Here is an 18,110-nt window from a genome sequence, read left to right as displayed (position 1 = left end):
GTATGAAGTTGCACCAGAGCTTTCTGCCTGCATCGCCCCCCCCCCCCCCCCCCCCCCCCCCCAGCCTACTTCACTAAGCTCTGAAATCCATATACAAATCACAAACCCTATTGTTTGAACAGGCAACTTAATCATTTGATTGAGAATCTGTAAAATGTACATTGAGCAAGTTTCACTGTTTCACCACAAATATCTACATCTCTATCTTTAAATTCTTTCTACTCCTTCAGTTGTAGCTTTAAACAATTTTGGCAAAAGCACATCATGATTACAAGTGCTCTGCAGCCCTTTGTTGTTTTATACCACTAAATATTTACCCCCGCCCCAAAGCTTCATCACTTTGCCTCTGAGCAGCATGGCAGCCCCTGCAGCTTCTAGCTTGTGGACTTTTTCCCACCATATACAGCTGCTGTCTTATTTTCTTCATACTTATCTCATGATCTTCATCCTCTCTTACCTTCCTCTTCCTCATCCTCTGGTTGTGAAGGCCACCAGATCTCCCAGACCCGTGCAGGTGGATGAGAAACACCCCTGGAGACGGAAGGTGACTCAGCCAGCCCTGTGGATACTGTGTGAAGTGCTCTCGCGAATACCCCCCCCCCCCCCACACTGAGCAAAGTTTCTCTAAGTGAAAACAAAATGAGTGGCAGTTACTGAAGGAAATTGTCACTGTATTAACCCATTTTAACTTCATGTGACACTAAAATATTTCTAAAGCTTGTTTACTGAGAGAAACATCTGCCCTCACAGGCTTGTTGCATCCTGCAGAATCATTTTCCTGCAGGTGAAGGTAAAAGGCTTGTTTCCAGTGTGAGGGTAGGATTAATGTGCTTCATGTTCATTAATTACCCCCCCCCCTTTGGTATCCTTGTTTTTGCTTGGCTATGTTGTCTGTTTGTGAATGTGGCCCTGACAGAGCGGCTCCTGGAATGCATCAAACATCACAAATTGAGGCTGCATTACAGTGTACAGGTATCCTAATGTAGATCATTCCCTTAACCTCCTGTCAGAAGTGTTCAGCATCTTCTCTTCTCTCTCTCCGTAGAGAATAGCTGAGGCGGAGATGGAGTGCCAGAGGATCGAGGCTCACATGTCCATCCAGGAGAGGAAGCAGCTGATAGTGGCCCAGGAGGAGGCGTGGAAGACCAAAGGCCACGGAGCCGCCAACGACTCCACCCAGTTCACTGTGGCTGCGCGCATGGTGAAGAAAGGTCAGAGGGCGAACTCAACACACACCCCACTTCAACACACTTCTCTTTCCCCAGCTCTTACGCAAACACACTGAAATGCATTAAATGGTTACACCGCAGAGAGGCAGACACTGGTTTAATGGTTGAAGTTGTTCCCTATTAGCAGGTACGACTAATGGAGAATGGAATAGGAAGGATGCATGTAACTATTTTAAGGCATCACAGACGGTGCTTCTGTAGCTCCGGATGCTTTTTAGGCTCATGTTTTACAGCTGTAAGTTCCAGTCATTGTTTTCTACTGTTAATCTGCAAAATTCCTACATGCAGTAAAGAAACCCTGGACACTGCTCCAATCGATAATTTTTGTTAACAGTGGTTCTGATTTAAAGTGTAATTAATGTGTAAGAGTTCGCCCATAGTAACAAACATAAAGAAAGTATTTGAAAGTACTTGATGTTGTAGTGGAGCATTTTAGTGTCTCAGCTCACTGCAGTTTTACAGCCACAACTTCAATGTGGTTAACTGTGTTATACTGGTGATACTGAAAGTCTGTCGGTAACAGTTCTCATACAGTGACGACTAATCTTCTAATGAAACGAAACTCTGAGGGGAAAAAAGTAAATAACTCTTTGGACATTTCATCAATTGACAATGATGGTGTGTAACCATGTCATGCTGTGTAGGTGATTGGATGCTCATGCTTGTCTGTGTTCCCGCTTCAGGCTTGGCCTCTCCCTCTGCCCTCCAGTCTCCGGTCCCATCCAAACCTAAGAACAGCAGCCCGGCCATCTCCAAACCACAGGAAGGTGGGTTCCTTCCCCAGCTGTCTCGCTCATTTATTCTGCTTTACACTATTTTTATACATCTTCTGTTATACTGTAATGTTATTTTCTGCCTCTCTCTTCTACACTCCCGTGTCCTCCGATTACCTCGTATCACTTAGAGCTGTTTATCTCATTTAGCTGGAGAGCTCAGCTGCTGCACCAATCTGATTTAGACTTAATTATATGACTTTGTTACATCCTCAGCTGGGTTCCTGTGTTATATCATTTCTGATCCTGAGCCACTGAGTTGACAGTTTGTTCACTGCTGTTAAATTCACAGTCTTTTTAATTGACTCTGGTCCCAATCTCATTTGGACTCTGTGTAACTGACTCCTTTTGTTTCTCTTTCAAAAGACATGGAGGAGGTGTCTGATACTGAAGGTGTATACCTACTTTTTTTGTGTGTGTTGCACTGTATGCACAATTCATCATCACCACCAAAACCACCAATATCATCAACGCTAAAGTGGCTGATGTTGCTGTGAGACTTCTATTAGCTTCCAAAGCCTAATAGAATCTAAACCATGTTGACTTTGATGAATATGCATGAGTCTGAATAGCAGAATAAGAAGTCATAGTCAACGCTTGTGACTGTGTTCACATTAACGTGATTGTGACTGTTCATCATGCTCAGTCATCGTAGAAACACCAACATCAGCATCGATGGCTCTATAAACAACAGAAGCTCAGCCCGCCTGTTCAGAGAGGAGATCCGTGCTGAGATGAAACGTGATGTAAATTTATGGCGTGTGTGTGTGTGTGTGTGTGTGTGTGTGTGTGTGTCTGTGTGGTTGTGCAGAGATCAAGGCCATACCAGATCTGAACCTGGAGTCAGACATGAAGCTGGATAAGCTGGAGTCGTTCCTGGGAAAGCTCAACAGTAAAGGTGAGTCTTGCTCAGCGTGCGGTGCATAAGCTCATCAGGCCACGGCTCCGTACTCAGTCACAGAGTGAGGACTCAGACCTGTCACACTGTTCACATAATGTGAAACTGGAGCCACTTTATAAACTTGTAATTAGATATAGATTCATGTAATGACATCTCATTCTTATCTGATGTAATAACAGAAACCAAACTTGCATTAAGTCCAGTATTCTGCAGTTCACTGTGATTCTTTAGAGATTAGTCCGGGCATTCAGTATTTTCCTACTTTGAGTCTGTTAGATTTCAGTCCTGGTTGATTTGTTGAAACCTGTGGTTACTGCCGACATGCACCTCCTTACGCAAATTTAATGGCCGTTTAACATGATGGTCTCATTCCTGAATAGGTGCCAGAGTCACAGAGGAACATTGCCGTATCACTTCACCGTGCACAGATTAAAGGTTTTGCAAATGTATTGCTTTAATATCTTCTCTGATGTACAAAGAAAATGAATTTTTTTAATAAACCAGGAAACACTGAAAGAGCCCGTTTAAAGGAGGTTCAAAAGAAGGAAAAACAAACAATATTTATAGACCACACAAACCCTAATTAACAAGACGTCCAAATTAGTCTCTTGTCATTCCATACATGTTCCCTGTTGGATGATATGATATAGGCAGCAGTTGCTCTGTAATAACATTTAATAAAGGAATTGATAAGAAAGCTTATTGGGATTTGTTATTTGAAGAGGAGCGTCATTAATTAAAGCTTCACTGGCAACAAGTTTTTAAATCGATCAATGATGAGAGCAAAAATCACTTTCTCCTTTGTATCAACACTTTGAACTCAAAGCTCCCTCTCATCCGTCAGACACCAAACATCGTGCAGTCACTGTGGTGCTGAATAAAACCCGTATGGAACATTTACACAACAGATAGTTACGTCTGAGTCCCATTCATGATGATGTGTATTGACCAGCCTGCGTCGTAAACAGGCCTTCAGTGGGGAAGTCAACAACAGCTGCGCCTCCACATGTCTTCCCTATTATATTCAAATGTGTGTATGCACCAGCTTTTGTCTTCCACATTGTGTCCAGTACATGCATCTGTCATTTCCTGTGAATCAGGCACAGATCGTATCAAAAATTAGTTTTTTACTTATTAATATAAGTGAAGAGGATTATAATTTTTATGTTTCTTTATGCATGCACAGAACAGACTTTTACTAGCTTTATGTTAAGTTTTCTTCATGGGGCCCACGGGTCAGGTGACAGAGGTATGTTGGCAAAACATGTTAAGTTGTCTTAATGATGAAAAGTTACAATGTAAATTTGTAAATTTATTCATTAGCAGTACATTTGTCAAAGCCTGTGCAAACATGACTAAGATTATATTCTGTGGTGTGATCCTCACGCAGCCATGTCTTCTCCCCTCCCAGTGTGTGGACTTCCAGAAGCTACCATCACAGTGACGGAGAAGAAGGTGAAGGAGGTGATGACCCTGGAAGATGAGACTTTCTCCAAGTTCTACCGCCACGTGGAGGAGCTGCCCTCCATCGTCAACAGGGTGGAGATAGACGACGACTTTGACGCCATCTTCGGTCCGCAGGTGCCAAAGTAAGTTTTCACTGCCGGACGTCGGTTTGAAGTAACAATAACCCTGACTAAGACATCATTATGAAGCCCTTTCCTGTTAATCTTGACCCTCCCCCTCCCCTCCCAGGCTGACCTCGGAGATGGTGCAGCACAAGCGAGCGGTGCGCCCGGCGCGCAACGTCCAAGCGTCCAGGAACCCTCTGAAGATGCTCGCCGCCAGGGAAGACATCAGACACGAGTACACAGAGCAGAGGCTGAACGTGGGGCTGCTGGAGAGCAAGAGGATGAAGGCTGAGAAGAGTGAGTGAGAGAGGATGAGGAGCTGGAGAAAACATGAGATGAAAATACTCAGGGACACTACATGTGACAAAATTGCCTCTAAATTTGCACATATTCAGTATAATTGTTCACGTTCCACTATTAAACCTTGAATGTTGAAGTGAAATTTGTACGTTATAGTCTCTTTAAGTTGTTCTAATTTGTCTATGGCATCAAATAATCAGTCCTGGCCGGTCCAAAGGAAAATCAAAGGAAATCAAACATTACCCCTTCCTGTCAGACTGTGCTGTGTTGTGAAGTGTCTTTTATAGGTGTGATGCTGCAGAAATACAACAACAAACATGTCTGCCTTCCTGTGACGAGTTGTGATCCTGTAGTGTAATAAACGCCTGGATTCGTCTTGTCTTTATAATATTGGTAGAAAGGCGAAAGGCTCCCACCTTTACAGCGAACAGATAAACAGCAGAACATACATGTCGATCAATCAGATACTAAATGAAGCATCACTGATATGATGCACGCTATAAATAGTCTCTCCATGTTGTGGATTAACCCACTCAAACTACTTTGGCACTTTAACTGACCCACATCTGACACCAGATCCGGGTCCTGGAGTCCGTTTCCTGTCATTGTGCAGAGCAGTCCTCAAAATCTTAGTGCACGTGGTGAGAGTGACGTCAGAGAACCTGCAAAGACAAAGTCATGCAGCTTCCTCCTTCCCCTCCTCTGACAGAAACAAATACTCCAGAGACAGTTTAAGTTTTTATTGCTGTCGTGCAGAGAACTTCATTGTCGTGTGTGTGTGTCTGGCTGCTGCTTCTTTACTTATCCACACATAAGCGTTAAACATAATGATTTAATGTTCCGTGTGATGACCTCTCTCTGTGTTCTGCTATGTTCTGTTCCCTGCAGTGAATAAGAACTCGGGCTTCTCTGAGGTGGCTCTGGCTGGACTCGCCAGCAAAGAGAACTTCAGCAACGTCAACCTGCGCAGCGTCAACATCTCCGAGCAGATGTCCAACAACAGTGCCGTGCCGTACAAGAAGCTCATGCTCTTGCAGGTCAAAGGTCAGTTGAATGGAGAAGCTTCCTCAGCTGTACACACACAGGTGCACCTGAATTCACAACATCTGAATATTTAGTATACAGACCTTTTGTCAGAGAGAAGCCTGAGAGAGGAGATGTAAAACTACACTGAGGTGGTTTTTGGTTCATTAAACCACAAATACATCTTCTTATGGATCAACACTTCAAATAAAACACTGGAGAAGTGTAAAGTGTAAAAAAGGAATTTTTAAACATTTTTAATTTTTATTTGATCATTAGATAATTTTGTTTTAAAACCTCCCAAAACAAACCAACATTTTTTTATATTATTACATCTTTTCAACAGAATTGTACTGTTTTGCGAATGATTGGTCGGCCCACTTGCAACATATTCGCGGCCCCCACCAGTGGGCCCCGGCGTTTAAGTCAAGGTCAATTCATCCATTCTGCATGTCAGTGCATTTGACACCAGGACCTTCTTGCTTTGAGGATATGGTGCTAACTACTGTGCTAACATTCAGTTTCAGCTCACAAATGTAACTGTAATGTAGAAACCACCATGGTCAACCTTTAGACCTCAACCCACCAGCTGGAACCAGTGGATTACAACAGGGAGTCCAGGCAGCTGTCAGATGACAGAACAAAAAACATTCAGAGGTTATCACGCTCTACCAAGAAATACTTTGCCTTAAAATCGTCCTCTTTGAATAACCAGTCTTAAGGTTTCAGTTTATTTACTGCATCGAGCTAGCCAAGCAGAAAGATATATAAAACTTCTGTCCCCTTTTTCCTATTTGTTAAATTAGCTGTTTGTTTTATGGAGTCAAGTGTGAAATATTCAGCCAGTGAATCAGTATGTTTAGTAGTGTTTCCACTCAGTTGCTCAAGTGGATGGAAAAACAAATAGCAAGTGTTTTACACAAAGCTCTGGAGGATGCCGTCCTTTCCTTTCCAGAGGATATCTATAATGGGAGACGAGTCGGTCTATTTCGGTGTCTTCGCACCTCCTCCACGAGTCTGCTGGTGACAGCTGTGGCTCTAAATCATTCTCCCTAGGTCACCTCACGCTATCCCGGGCTGATCCTCTCCTCCAAACCCCACTGAGTGTAATCCAGAACGAATGCACTACACCGGGGGGGGTACCCGCTTTGTTAGGAGGTCAACTGACTCCAACCCGGCAGTGTAGCAGAGTAGCTTCTGCTGGTTTCTGTTGAGCCAGAGGGATCCTGAACCACCAAGGCTCCTAAACAACCCTGTGTACTTGACAAAGCAGACTTATCTACATACATGTACAGGATCAAATGGCGACGGCGGGCACATTGTTGCCCTGACACCCGTAGTATGATAACACAGTGATAATCAGAGCTGTCACTGATGAGCCCACCTGTCTGCGTGTCTGTATGTAAAACCAGGCCGACGGCACGTCCAGACCAGGCTGGTGGAGCCCAGAGCGTCCTCCCTGAACAGCGGCGATTGTTTCCTGCTCATCGCGCCGCACCACTGCTTCATCTGGACCGGAGAGTTCGCCAACGTCATCGAGAGGAACAAGGTTAGTCCCAACACAAAACACAGAAGCCTTTATTGACAGCACAGTAGAGAGAGACAGGAAATGGGGAGGCAGAGATAGAGGGAATGACACGGGTCGTCTGATGCAGGACTCGAACCGGGCCGGCTGCTCAAACCAATGCGCCACTCGACGCCCCAGCTAAAAAGTGTTTTGTTAGGTCACACTGACCTTTGACCTTCAACCACCAAAATCTAATCAGTTCGTCTTTGAGTCCAGGCGAACTTTTGTTCCAAATTTAAAGAAATTCCTTCAAGGCATGACAGAGATATTGCGTTCATGAGGCCAATACTATGACCTTGACCTTTGACCTTTTGACCACCATAAAGCTAATCAGTTCATCCTTTGAAGAAGTTCCATGAAGGTGTTACTGAGATATCGTGTCCACCTGAAAACAATATGCCTCCGGCTCTGACTGTCACCGGCGCAGAGGCAGAACGAGCTCGTCTCAGTAAAACCTGAGTTCAGTCGTAGCGACGCCGTGGAGTGAGGATGTTGTTACGTGGGGCGGGCTGGCTTCACGTGCAGGATGTCAACACAGCCGTGGGAGGAAGCAGCAGTGGCAGCAGCAAAGGAAGGAGTGTGTGAAGCGAAAAGGGGTGTAGGGGTATATGTGTGTGTGTGTGTGTGTGTGTGTGTGTGTGTGTGTGTGTGTGTGTGTGTGTGTGTGTGTGTGTGTGTGTGTGTGTGTGTGCGGGGTTGTTGCAGGAAACTCACACAAAACAAGGCTATTGTTGAAAGCCCAGACTGGCTGCTGACCTTTGATTGACTGAGCAGAGCGCTGACCTCAATCCGACAGAAAGGGAAGCACTGAGCCGCGGCCCACATCATTTAATTCAGTTCATTATGAATCTGTTTGATAAAATGGTTTAAACAGACTTTTCTTTGTATCTTAGAAAGTGTTGAACCAAGTTTTTCTTCCATAATGATGTCTAAGAAATGAACTTAAAAATCATTATAATGTGTTCGTTATGTTTTTGCCAAGTGTAAACAGCTCATCAACCATTTCAACAGAGAACCTGTGTTTTTTTTTTTTTTCATTCAACAGGAACTTATTCACAATAAGTTTTTCTTTCTTTCTTCCAGGCTTCAGAGTTGGCCAATTTCATCCAGAGCAAGAGAGATTTGGGTTGTCGGGCCAACTACGTTCAGGTCATCGAGGAGGGCATCTGCACAAACAGCCACCCTGCCAAGGAGTTCTGGAAGATTCTGGGAGGACAGTCAAATTATCAGTGTAAGTGATTCATATTCATATCGGACGCTGTCTGAAGCTGGAGGAAAGAAACAGTCCCTGAAGCGCTGTAATGTGGTGACCTCGTCTCTTTCCTTTTGCAGCTGCAGGAACCCCAGATGAAGATGAGCTGTATGAAGGCGCCATTGTGGAGACGAACTGTATTTACCGCCTGATGGATGACAAACTGGTCCCAGATGATGACTTTTGGGCCAAGATGCCTCGCTGTTCCTTGCTCAACCCCAAAGAGGTCAGACAACCTGAATTAGTCTTTTTTTCCCTGCTGACATGTTTTTGAAGTTTTATGTTTAACTTGGTTCCCCCCAGTGGTCAAAAAAGAAAAAAAAACAATGTAGCAGCTGCTACTGTTGGCTTGTAAAACCTCTCTCTCTCTCTCTCTCTCTCTCTCTCTCTCTCTCTCTCTCTCTCTCTCTGTGCAGGTTTTGGTGTTTGACTTCGGCAGTGAGATGTACATTTGGCACGGGAAGGAAGTGACGCTGGCACAGAGGAAGGTGGCCTTTCAGCTGGCCAAGCACCTGTGGAACGGCACCTTCGACTACACCAACTGCGACATCAACCCGCTCGACCCGGGAGAGTGCAATCCACTCATACCCAAGTATGGAAACACTGTGCACGCTGCAGCTCAGACACATGATTCTATTCTATCTATTTTCATTCTACAGTTTTTGCCATGGATTTAATCTTTTAGCGCGCAGTCAGACTGAGATAGCAAACAAGTATACGATGTGGTCTAGCCAGCGACAACATGAAAGTTCCTGTAATTGGCTTATCACAGTTATAGGCCCTAAAGGTCCCGTATATGAGATTTCTATGTGTTGATTGATTGTAAAGCAGGTCTGGGTTCTATATTAATACTGAGAAAGTATCAAAGCGCTCAGTCCACAGAGAAATGCACACTACACTGAGATGGTTTCTGCTTCTTGAAACCACAAATATATCTTCTTATGGATCAACACAGGAAAAGTGGAATATATAGGAAACAGTGGAATTAGTTTTTAAACATTTGTAATGTTTTTTCAGATCATTTCGTTTTCAAATGTTTAAAAACATTATTTTATATTTTTTTTTATTTCTTTGAATATATATTATTACATCTTTTCACCAGAATTGTACTGTTTTGCAATTGATTTGTCGGCCCACTTGCAATATATTCACGGCCCACCAGTGGGCCCTGGCCCACAGGTTGAACTGAATACCAGAGACTATTACTACAACAGTGTATGGAGAACATTTTCATTGTGTCATTGATGAACTGTGTCCTCTCCACCTGTAGGAAAGGCCAGGGTCGACCAGACTGGGCCGTGTTCGGCAGACTGACTCAGCACAATGAAACCACTCTATTCAAAGAGAAGTTCCTGGACTGGAGCGACTCGAGGAAAACCCCCAGCCCCACAAAAAACACCAACGACCACATGACGGATCAAAAGGTATCAGGAAGTACCTCATCACGTAAAAGTCCTAATCCTGTCAGTGATGTGTCAGAGAGGATTATACATCTCATCTCCACCCCCAGGAGCAGTCCACCTCCGATCAGCCCCGGGCGTATGACGCCTCCCTGATGCTGCCCCTCCATCAGGCGCCTGTCTGCACCAAACTGGATGGGTTCAATGTGGGGCGGGGCTACGGCCTGGTGGAGGCGGAGGATTGGCGGAGCTATGAGATCAGCACTCTGGCGGTGGAGGTGTGGCACATCCTGGAGTTCGACTACAGCCGCCTGCCGCGCCAGAGCATCGGCCAGTTCCACGAAGGCGACACCTACGTGGTGAAGTGGAAGTACATGGTCAGCGCTGCAGGTCAGTATCGATTTCCTGCTGTATAACTGGGACACTTTCACGTAGAGTATGTGACTCTAACCCACAGAACTTTATTTTAGATTCTAAACTCTGGCAGGACGTGTTAGACTGAACTGTGGTAAATGTGCATGAAATGATACAAATGACACTCAGAACATTTTCATTTGATGCCGTGGTGCAGAAAGTGTTCCTCTGTTTACACTTGTAGAGTATCCAAGGCTGCAGAACAACAACTTGATGTTTAGACTGAATACACCACTAATAAGATCACGAGCATTTTGCAGAAACCACAGATACTACGTGATCTTGGGTTATGTGTGGGAGACTGTAGATCTTGTCAACATATCTCTCTCTGAAATACCTCTGACTCACTCTGAGAACATCCAAGAATTTCAGAGCACATCTTTGATGTAGACACCAATCCTCCTCCAGCCAAATGCCCACAGATGTGGGTAGACGTGCCACTACAGGCCATATTATCACAATTACTGTAACCAAAAAGGGAGAAAAAGTAGCCAGTTAGCGGTCATATGGTACAGTAATATTTTGCTGTGAACTGACTAAAATAAAAAACACTGGTGAGGTGTGGTCTGGCACGTTGCTGCTGTATCTTGAGGCAGTGCAAAGTAATTGTGCAATTGACCAACAAACAGTATTCCACTGTTATCTTAAGGGCGCATCCTGACAAAATTGCAGCACCATAAGGCTTGACTGTTGACTGTGTTCACCCCTCATTAAATCACCAGGCTACACTATAACCACACACACCTCTACATACATCAGAGTGGTCGGTTTTAACTTGATATAACCGCATTTATTATTCAAATTTCAACAGAGGGTGCAAAAGCATGCATTGTACCCTCTGTCTAATAGTTTGCAGCCGGGCCTGTGTGGTGGAATCCTTCTGTTACTGTAGACAATCTGCTCACATGCTTTCACTTTGCACAGGAGCAGATCTGCTTCCTCTTAGGGAACTACTGGCAAATTCTCCATTATAATAGCAATCCGCCAAGGTGCAGCCACGCCTGGCTTTTAAAAGGGAATGGGAGATTGCACTCTGATCGGTTTATTGCATGTTGAGCCCAAAACACACCCATTATTGATTAAGAGACCAACCCTTATGAACAATGCAACCATTTTCTCCACTGTTAAAATAGCAAAGCTGGATTTGGACACACCCAAACTGAACTTGCTCCATGTGCTCAAATCATTAAAAAAGGCGCCCCTAAGATTAATATAGTTTAATATTTGCTTATGAAGGTGTCTCAACTTAATTCCAGTTGTATAAATGTGGAGGAATTGATTTTAGTGGATTTACACTAGATGCATGGAGACACAAAATGCATGCATCCATTAGTCAGGTCTTGCAGCAGATCACAGTGACCATTGCAAAAGGTGCTAGCAACTTGCAACATTTCATAGTTTTCCGTCACACTCCTTCATTAGTGTCTTTGTAACAATCAGTTGGGAAGAGACAGAACCCGGAGCAGCTGAGGACGGCGGGGGCCGGGAAGGAGAAGTGCTGCTACTTCTTCTGGCAGGGCCGCAACTCCACCGTGAGCGAGAAAGGAACATCGGCACTGATGACGGTGGAGCTGGACGAAGAGCGAGGAGCGCAGGTGCTGTACACAAAGTCTGTTTACTCTGTGTGTTTTCTGTGTGTGCAGACAGCCTGACTCCTCCTGTTTCTCCTCCTGTTTCACCTCCTCTTCCTCCAGGTTCAGGTCCAGCAGGGTAAAGAGCCTCCATGCTTCCTGCAGTGCTTCAAGGGAGGGATGGTGGTCCACTCAGGGAAGAGAGAAGAGGAGGAGGAAAACTCACAGAGTAAGAGCAGATTGTTACTTCAACGCCGTCACTGCTCAGGAAAAACAAACCATCCACAGGAGCTCTGTATTTTCCACATCAGTTACTGTAAACACTGTCTTTCCTCAGATGACTGGCGTCTGTACTGCGTGCGGGGAGAGGTGGAGGTGGAGGGCCACTTGCTGGAGGTGGCCTGTCACTGCAGCAGCCTGCGCTCCAGAGTCTCCATGGTGCTGCTGAGCGTCAGCCAAGCCCTCATCTACCTGTGGCACGGCTGCAAGACTCAGGCACACACACGGGAGGTTGCACGCACCGCCGCCAACAAGATCAAAGAGCAGTGAGCGGAAAACTTTCCTCTCTCCATTCAACAGAGAACGAAAGGAAATCGTGAGATCTGAAACAATGTCGCTCACTGTGACACCTTTGTCTTTGTGCAGCTGTCCTCTGGAAACGGGCCTCCACAGCAGCAGCAAGGTGACCATCCGGGAATGTGACGAGGGAACAGAGCCCATGGGATTCTGGGAAGCCCTTGGGAGGAGGGATAGGAAAGCGTACGACTGCATGCTGCAAGGTGGGGGAAATATGAGTGTGTGAAACCTGACTCTTACCTTTTCTATATGCTCAACAGATGCAGGGTGTGAATAGTGCAGTTGTTTGTGTCATATCTTTGACCTTTGACCTTCAGACCCAGGCAGGTTCAACTTCACGCCTCGTCTCTACCAGCTGAGCAGCAGCTCAGGTGAGTTTGCAGCTGTGGAGTTCCTCTACCCTGCCAGAGACCCCAAGGAGGTCAACTCCATGCCCTTCCTGCAGGAGGACCTTTATGCAGCCTCACAGCCAGGTACACACACACACACACACACACACACACACACACACGCACACCACATGTCTACACCCATTTCATAACCCTGGCTTTAATCTATCAGCCCCAGTGTTTTGATAAATTGGCCAGTTTACCCATCAGTACAAAACATGAACCTTAATGTGAAATCTATTCATTTGTATTCACTATACTGAGTGATGACAGGTTAAAGTTGAGACCAAATATTCTTGGTTTGGAAACGATACTGACGACTTTCCCTAATTAAATGAAAAGTAAATATGTTTGTCATTGGGAAAGTATATTTTCAGCTGTTGTTCCCCTGAAATGTTTCCAAAAATAAATTATACAAAAACTTTTTCAAAGCATTTTCCATGAACCTTTATGATAAAATCCCAAATTAATCAGGTTATAGTAACATAAAAAAGCAACAAATCCTCACATTGGATTGGCTGGAATCAGAGAATGGATAACATATATATAATAATGATGATAATAATGATAATAATAGAGTAATTGCTTCAGCTCTAATGTTGATCTAGCAACTTGAATAAATGCTGGGAGGCCACCTCACCAAAAACTTCAAGAGCACAAACCTGGAGAAAATGTTATTTTTCTCTTAGCTTTAGAGTGCACGTTTGTGAAGGACTCTGAAAAAGGAAAATATTGACCTCTGTAATTAAGGTGGAATCATCTTGTTTCCACTCTCCTGTGTTCAGCCCTGTTCCTGGTGGACAACCACCATGAGGTTTACCTGTGGCAGGGCTGGTGGCCTCAGGACAGCGAAAGCACCGGCTCGGCCCGAATCCGCTGGGACTCTGACAGGAAGTGTGCCATGGAGACTGTGCTGCAGTACTGCAGAGGTAGTCCACTTCATTCTTTTTATTTCTAGACACATACAAGTCACAAATTCTGTTGTAACATTTTAGTTGTTCCTTCTTCAACCGCTTTATGTGAGGACTGGGAGAACATCCGCAGCATTAGTCACACCAGTATGGGCAAAAAAAAAAGGAAATCCTGATGTGCTGCTTCAGAACCAAATACCTACTGTTGTTTAATTTAATTTAATTTAATTTAATTTTATTATTAGAAAAGAATGAGAAGAAGCCCCCTAAATCCTATCTGATCCACGCTGGTCTGGAGCCGCTCACCTTCACCAACATGTTCCCCAGCTGGGAGCACAGAGAGGACATCGCTGAGATCACTGAGAGGGTGAGAGGATCAGATCATTTTATCTGATTACTCCCAGCTACATCATCTGATATGAAACAGTGCTGCTCACAGTGTAGCCATCAGTGCACTCTCACTTACTGAAATATGTGCACTTTACTGTGTAAAGCCATTATCCATTATTGATTTTACAAATTAAATTTGTTATTTAATATCCAACTCTCTGGGTTCTTTTTGCATTGAAGTTATATTGACAGTGCTGTGTGTGTGTGTGTGTGTGTGTGTGTGTGTGTGTGTGTGTGTGTGTGTGTGCTCTCAGGAGGCAGAGGTGTGTAACCAGATTATCCTGGTGGAGGATGTGTTGGCCCGGCTGTGTAAAACCACGTACCCCCTGGCAGACCTTCTGGCCCGGCCGCTGCCTGAGGGAGTCGACCCTCTTCGCCTGGAGGTCTACCTGTCCGATGAGGACTTTGAGGTAGGAGACTGTCACTCATGTCACTGTAACCAACACAATCAATATAAATATCACCATCAGTAAAATCACTGTATGTCAAACATCCAAAAAATCATTTATATTTAAATGTAGATGTTACTTATTATTTTAATGTGTAAATGTAGCTTATTGTAATTCTGGCAACACAGAACCTAAAGGAGCAGATACACATGTTGGTATTAAATTGTGATGAACACAATTTAAATGGAAATATTTTGAACATGCAGCAGCTTTTTAACCAAATCTCCAAAGACAAAAAAAACAACCACCCTCTGACTTTCCTGCTCTGTCTGTGGCTCTCAGCCTCAAACCCGCTGGTTCCTACTGGAGATGTGAATCTTAAAAAAGGATCACGAATATAATAATTTTATTATTATAATTCTTAACAATGAATCTGATGCTGTAGTGAGTATTTCCAGCACCAGAGTAAAAATAACTGTGTGTGTGGGGGGGGGGGGGGGGGTGCGTGCATTCTCCTTAGTAATGAAGGAACATGTCACACAGGGAACAGTGTGGCTCACTGATGTGTTTTTAATAGTTGATAAATATTAAGGTGTTTTCCATCAGTCTGGAATATTCTGTATAAATGTTCATCCTGACTTTTCTCTGTTGATCTTTCTGCCTGTTCATTTCTCTCTTCGTTCATCCCTCTCTTTTGCTTTTCTATCCGCAATCTTATGCTCTGCCATATTTTCTCCATCCTCTTGTCTCTTCGTGAACTCATCTACTTTATTCATTCGACCCTCCAGGGTGTAGGGGCTTATGGGAAGGTGAGTGGTCTGAGTTGAGCATGGATGACTCGTTGCACAGCATCCTCACTCTTATTCGACTCATAATCTATTTTCCTCTCAGCTCTGCTTCACTTGAAACATCTAAAACACCTAAGTCCTCATTTGCGCAGCATGCTGTTCACTCACAGTCTTGGAGTCGGTGTGGACACCACACTGAATCCTGGAAATATGAGGTCTTTGATCAAACTGGAAACGGAGCTTATTTTACTGGAGTAGAAGAATGGAGTTTGTGTTTTTAATCTCACTGATGCATGAGTGTGTTCTCAGAGGTTACTCATTCCTCACCGTACCGGCAGCAGGATTTGCTGGTTTGAAGTTTGTATGGTAAACTAAACCATGTGACTGCTGGTGCTTCATGCTGATTGTGTGCATGACTGGTCCCACAGAAAGCCCTGGAGATGAACAGAGAGGAGTACGGGGGTTTGCCCGTCTGGAAACAGGTGAACTTGAAGAAAGCCAAAGGACTTTTCTAAACGGCTGGAACAGAGAGATGGACTTAAGCCACCGAGATGTTGTTTTGTCTCCTCTTTTATTTCCGCCTGCACACAACTGAGGCTCAGGGGTAGCGACTCCTGAGTTAATGGAGGGATGAAAAAGCACGGGAGGAGTTACAAAGTCGTGTTAGAGATGATCAGCGGGCGAGAGGTGTGCCAGCTTTCTCGTGCCGCAGATTTCTTTCTCATCTGCTTTTTGTGTCGGTGTTTTTGTCAGTAGGAGACAAATGTCGGCAGATGCACCTCTGAGTGAAAACAGAGCTTGTTTAAATGTACACTCTGTTAATGTTTGTACATATGTACAATACACAGGACAGCCAGTGCCCTTACAGTGTGGGCGAGTGGGAGCAGGCCTGTCAGCCCGTTCAACACACTCCACTTTACACTCTCTGCTACTCCTGTATGTATGTTTATGCAGTTCAAATAATTTATATTTATATCAAATCTACATAGGATTTTTTAAAAGCTTCATGAATATTCACTGAACTAAAATAAATAGAATAAAGTGTATAATGAATGTTGAGGAGGTTGGTGTCATGTTGATAAATACTGGATCTGTCTTGCTGTACAATTCACCATTTGCCATTTACAAATCAAACGATGCAGTTTTTTTTTTTCTCTTTTTTTTTGATGCGTTTAGTGTCGTTAATATTTCAGATAGAAGAAAGGATACAGATTAAAGGCAAAGATGGAGTGATGATGAAATGTATTTGATTTTTAAGTCCCACAGTGTATAGTGCCTTGCTTTGTGTACAGTTTATATACAGATCATAGTCTGCATTTTGAAGACTTTTGTGATATGAAGAGCTACTAGAGAAATAAACCCTGAAAGTTGAAGATCTGAAAACTTGTTGCCCTTTGTTTTGTCTTCATCTAACATACAGATTACGGTTCTGTTAATGTCGAACTCTGCACAAAAGTTGCATCACTTATTGAGTTAAATAATATTTAAGTTTGATTCACAGCTTTAACCACTGTATAATAATAAAAATAATAACCTTTCTTTGTATGGTACCTTTCATACAGGAAATGCAGCACAGAGAAATTACATGCACCAGCTGCTTCACATAAAATGAACATAAAGACATTAATGCAAAATGAGGTGGAATAATAGTAAAATAATGACATAGAAATAAAAAAATAGAAATAAATATTAAATAAAATATATCAACTTTAATTAAATTAAACGAAGTGGCGTCCATAATATGAATACGTTGATCAGCCAGTAGAGGGCAGTATAGCACTAACATCTGCAGACTGACGACACGACTGTTGCAGATACTCAGATCAGTTACACTCAGTCAGGCTTATTTGACTCATATTAGATCACTGCCAGTGTCAGTAACACTGAGCAGACTGTGTTTGCACAAATATTCTTAATTCAAATTTACACGCAGACCACTTTCTTCTTCTATGGTGCACTGTTGAATAAATAGAACGTGCACAGAAACAGATCAGCAGTTGCTCAGTCGTTCCTACTCAGGGGCTGAAATACAATTTTGAAAGATCAATAGATGATCAGTTGTTTGGGAAAGCAAAAAAAACAAATCATATTCTAATGAATTATGTTCTTTTTTTCCCTTATGAAGCACCTGGGGAAAAGCATGCACCTGATCAGGAAGAAAAACACAAGGAGGGAACAAAAGTTGAATTAATGTGATTTACAGGCCTTTTTCAAAGCAGACATTTTGACTTTGTCATGGTGGGAAAAGCAGGTGTTACTAATAACATTACAGACGGCTCTGGTCTATTCTGGTCTAAGTGTAGCCTACTTGTACGGCATGATAGTGTGACAGTGAACCAACAAGCACCAGAACAGGACCCTGAAACTGAAGCAGCTAAATGGAATCCATCCGTCATTCATTTTAATAATCACGTCTCTGATTTTCCTTTTGTCACGCGTTAAAATATCATTTTTGACAAAAGCTTATTCGGCAGCAATTAAAACAAAATTGCTCTGATGTTAGCAAGGTTATAATGTTAGCAGGATTTATTCAGGAAGCAAAAAACATGTCGAGAGTAAGATGGAGAAGAAAAGAAAACATGTCAGTCAAACACTGATGTTTACTCTGAGTAGAGGTTTCCAGAGGAGGGCAGGACACTAGGTTTGGGAACCACTGGTCGTGGCTG

General features: G+C 43.6%; 1 protein-coding gene across 22 annotated transcripts in view; it reads left to right on the top strand.

Moving 5' to 3' along the window:
• svila (supervillin a) overlaps nucleotides 1-16,827 on the top strand; it is a 76,169-nt gene extending 59,342 nt beyond the window's left edge. For 11 of the 22 annotated variants that reach the window (XM_056364286.1, XM_056364287.1, XM_056364277.1 and 8 more), the window contains 24 exons: nucleotides 488-544; nucleotides 1,046-1,211; nucleotides 1,913-1,996; nucleotides 2,369-2,395; nucleotides 2,814-2,900; nucleotides 4,315-4,492; nucleotides 4,599-4,771; nucleotides 5,663-5,818; nucleotides 7,210-7,346; nucleotides 8,448-8,595; nucleotides 8,697-8,842; nucleotides 9,033-9,208; nucleotides 9,887-10,040; nucleotides 10,127-10,406; nucleotides 11,871-12,025; nucleotides 12,125-12,230; nucleotides 12,339-12,546; nucleotides 12,647-12,780; nucleotides 12,895-13,050; nucleotides 13,752-13,895; nucleotides 14,123-14,244; nucleotides 14,522-14,677; nucleotides 15,445-15,465; nucleotides 15,873-16,827. In XM_056364286.1, coding sequence (XP_056220261.1) covers nucleotides 488-544; nucleotides 1,046-1,211; nucleotides 1,913-1,996; nucleotides 2,369-2,395; nucleotides 2,814-2,900; nucleotides 4,315-4,492; nucleotides 4,599-4,771; nucleotides 5,663-5,818; nucleotides 7,210-7,346; nucleotides 8,448-8,595; nucleotides 8,697-8,842; nucleotides 9,033-9,208; nucleotides 9,887-10,040; nucleotides 10,127-10,406; nucleotides 11,871-12,025; nucleotides 12,125-12,230; nucleotides 12,339-12,546; nucleotides 12,647-12,780; nucleotides 12,895-13,050; nucleotides 13,752-13,895; nucleotides 14,123-14,244; nucleotides 14,522-14,677; nucleotides 15,445-15,465; nucleotides 15,873-15,959 — 3,258 coding nt within the window. In that variant the 3' untranslated portion in view covers nucleotides 15,960-16,827. The remainder of the gene's footprint in view (nucleotides 1-487; nucleotides 545-1,045; nucleotides 1,212-1,912; nucleotides 1,997-2,368; nucleotides 2,396-2,813; nucleotides 2,901-4,314; nucleotides 4,493-4,598; nucleotides 4,772-5,662; nucleotides 5,819-7,209; nucleotides 7,347-8,447; nucleotides 8,596-8,696; nucleotides 8,843-9,032; nucleotides 9,209-9,886; nucleotides 10,041-10,126; nucleotides 10,407-11,870; nucleotides 12,026-12,124; nucleotides 12,231-12,338; nucleotides 12,547-12,646; nucleotides 12,781-12,894; nucleotides 13,051-13,751; nucleotides 13,896-14,122; nucleotides 14,245-14,521; nucleotides 14,678-15,444; nucleotides 15,466-15,872) is intronic. The other 11 variants (XM_056364279.1, XM_056364280.1, XM_056364273.1 and 8 more) reach the window with 6 other exon arrangements.
• The last annotated feature ends 1,283 nt before the right edge of the window (nucleotides 16,828-18,110 follow it).

The sequence above is a fragment of the Seriola aureovittata genome, chromosome 20 (genome assembly GCF_021018895.1).
Source record: "Seriola aureovittata isolate HTS-2021-v1 ecotype China chromosome 20, ASM2101889v1, whole genome shotgun sequence".
Taxonomy (NCBI): Eukaryota; Metazoa; Chordata; class Actinopteri; order Carangiformes; family Carangidae; genus Seriola; species Seriola aureovittata.
This window is presented reverse-complemented; position numbering and strand designations above follow the sequence as displayed.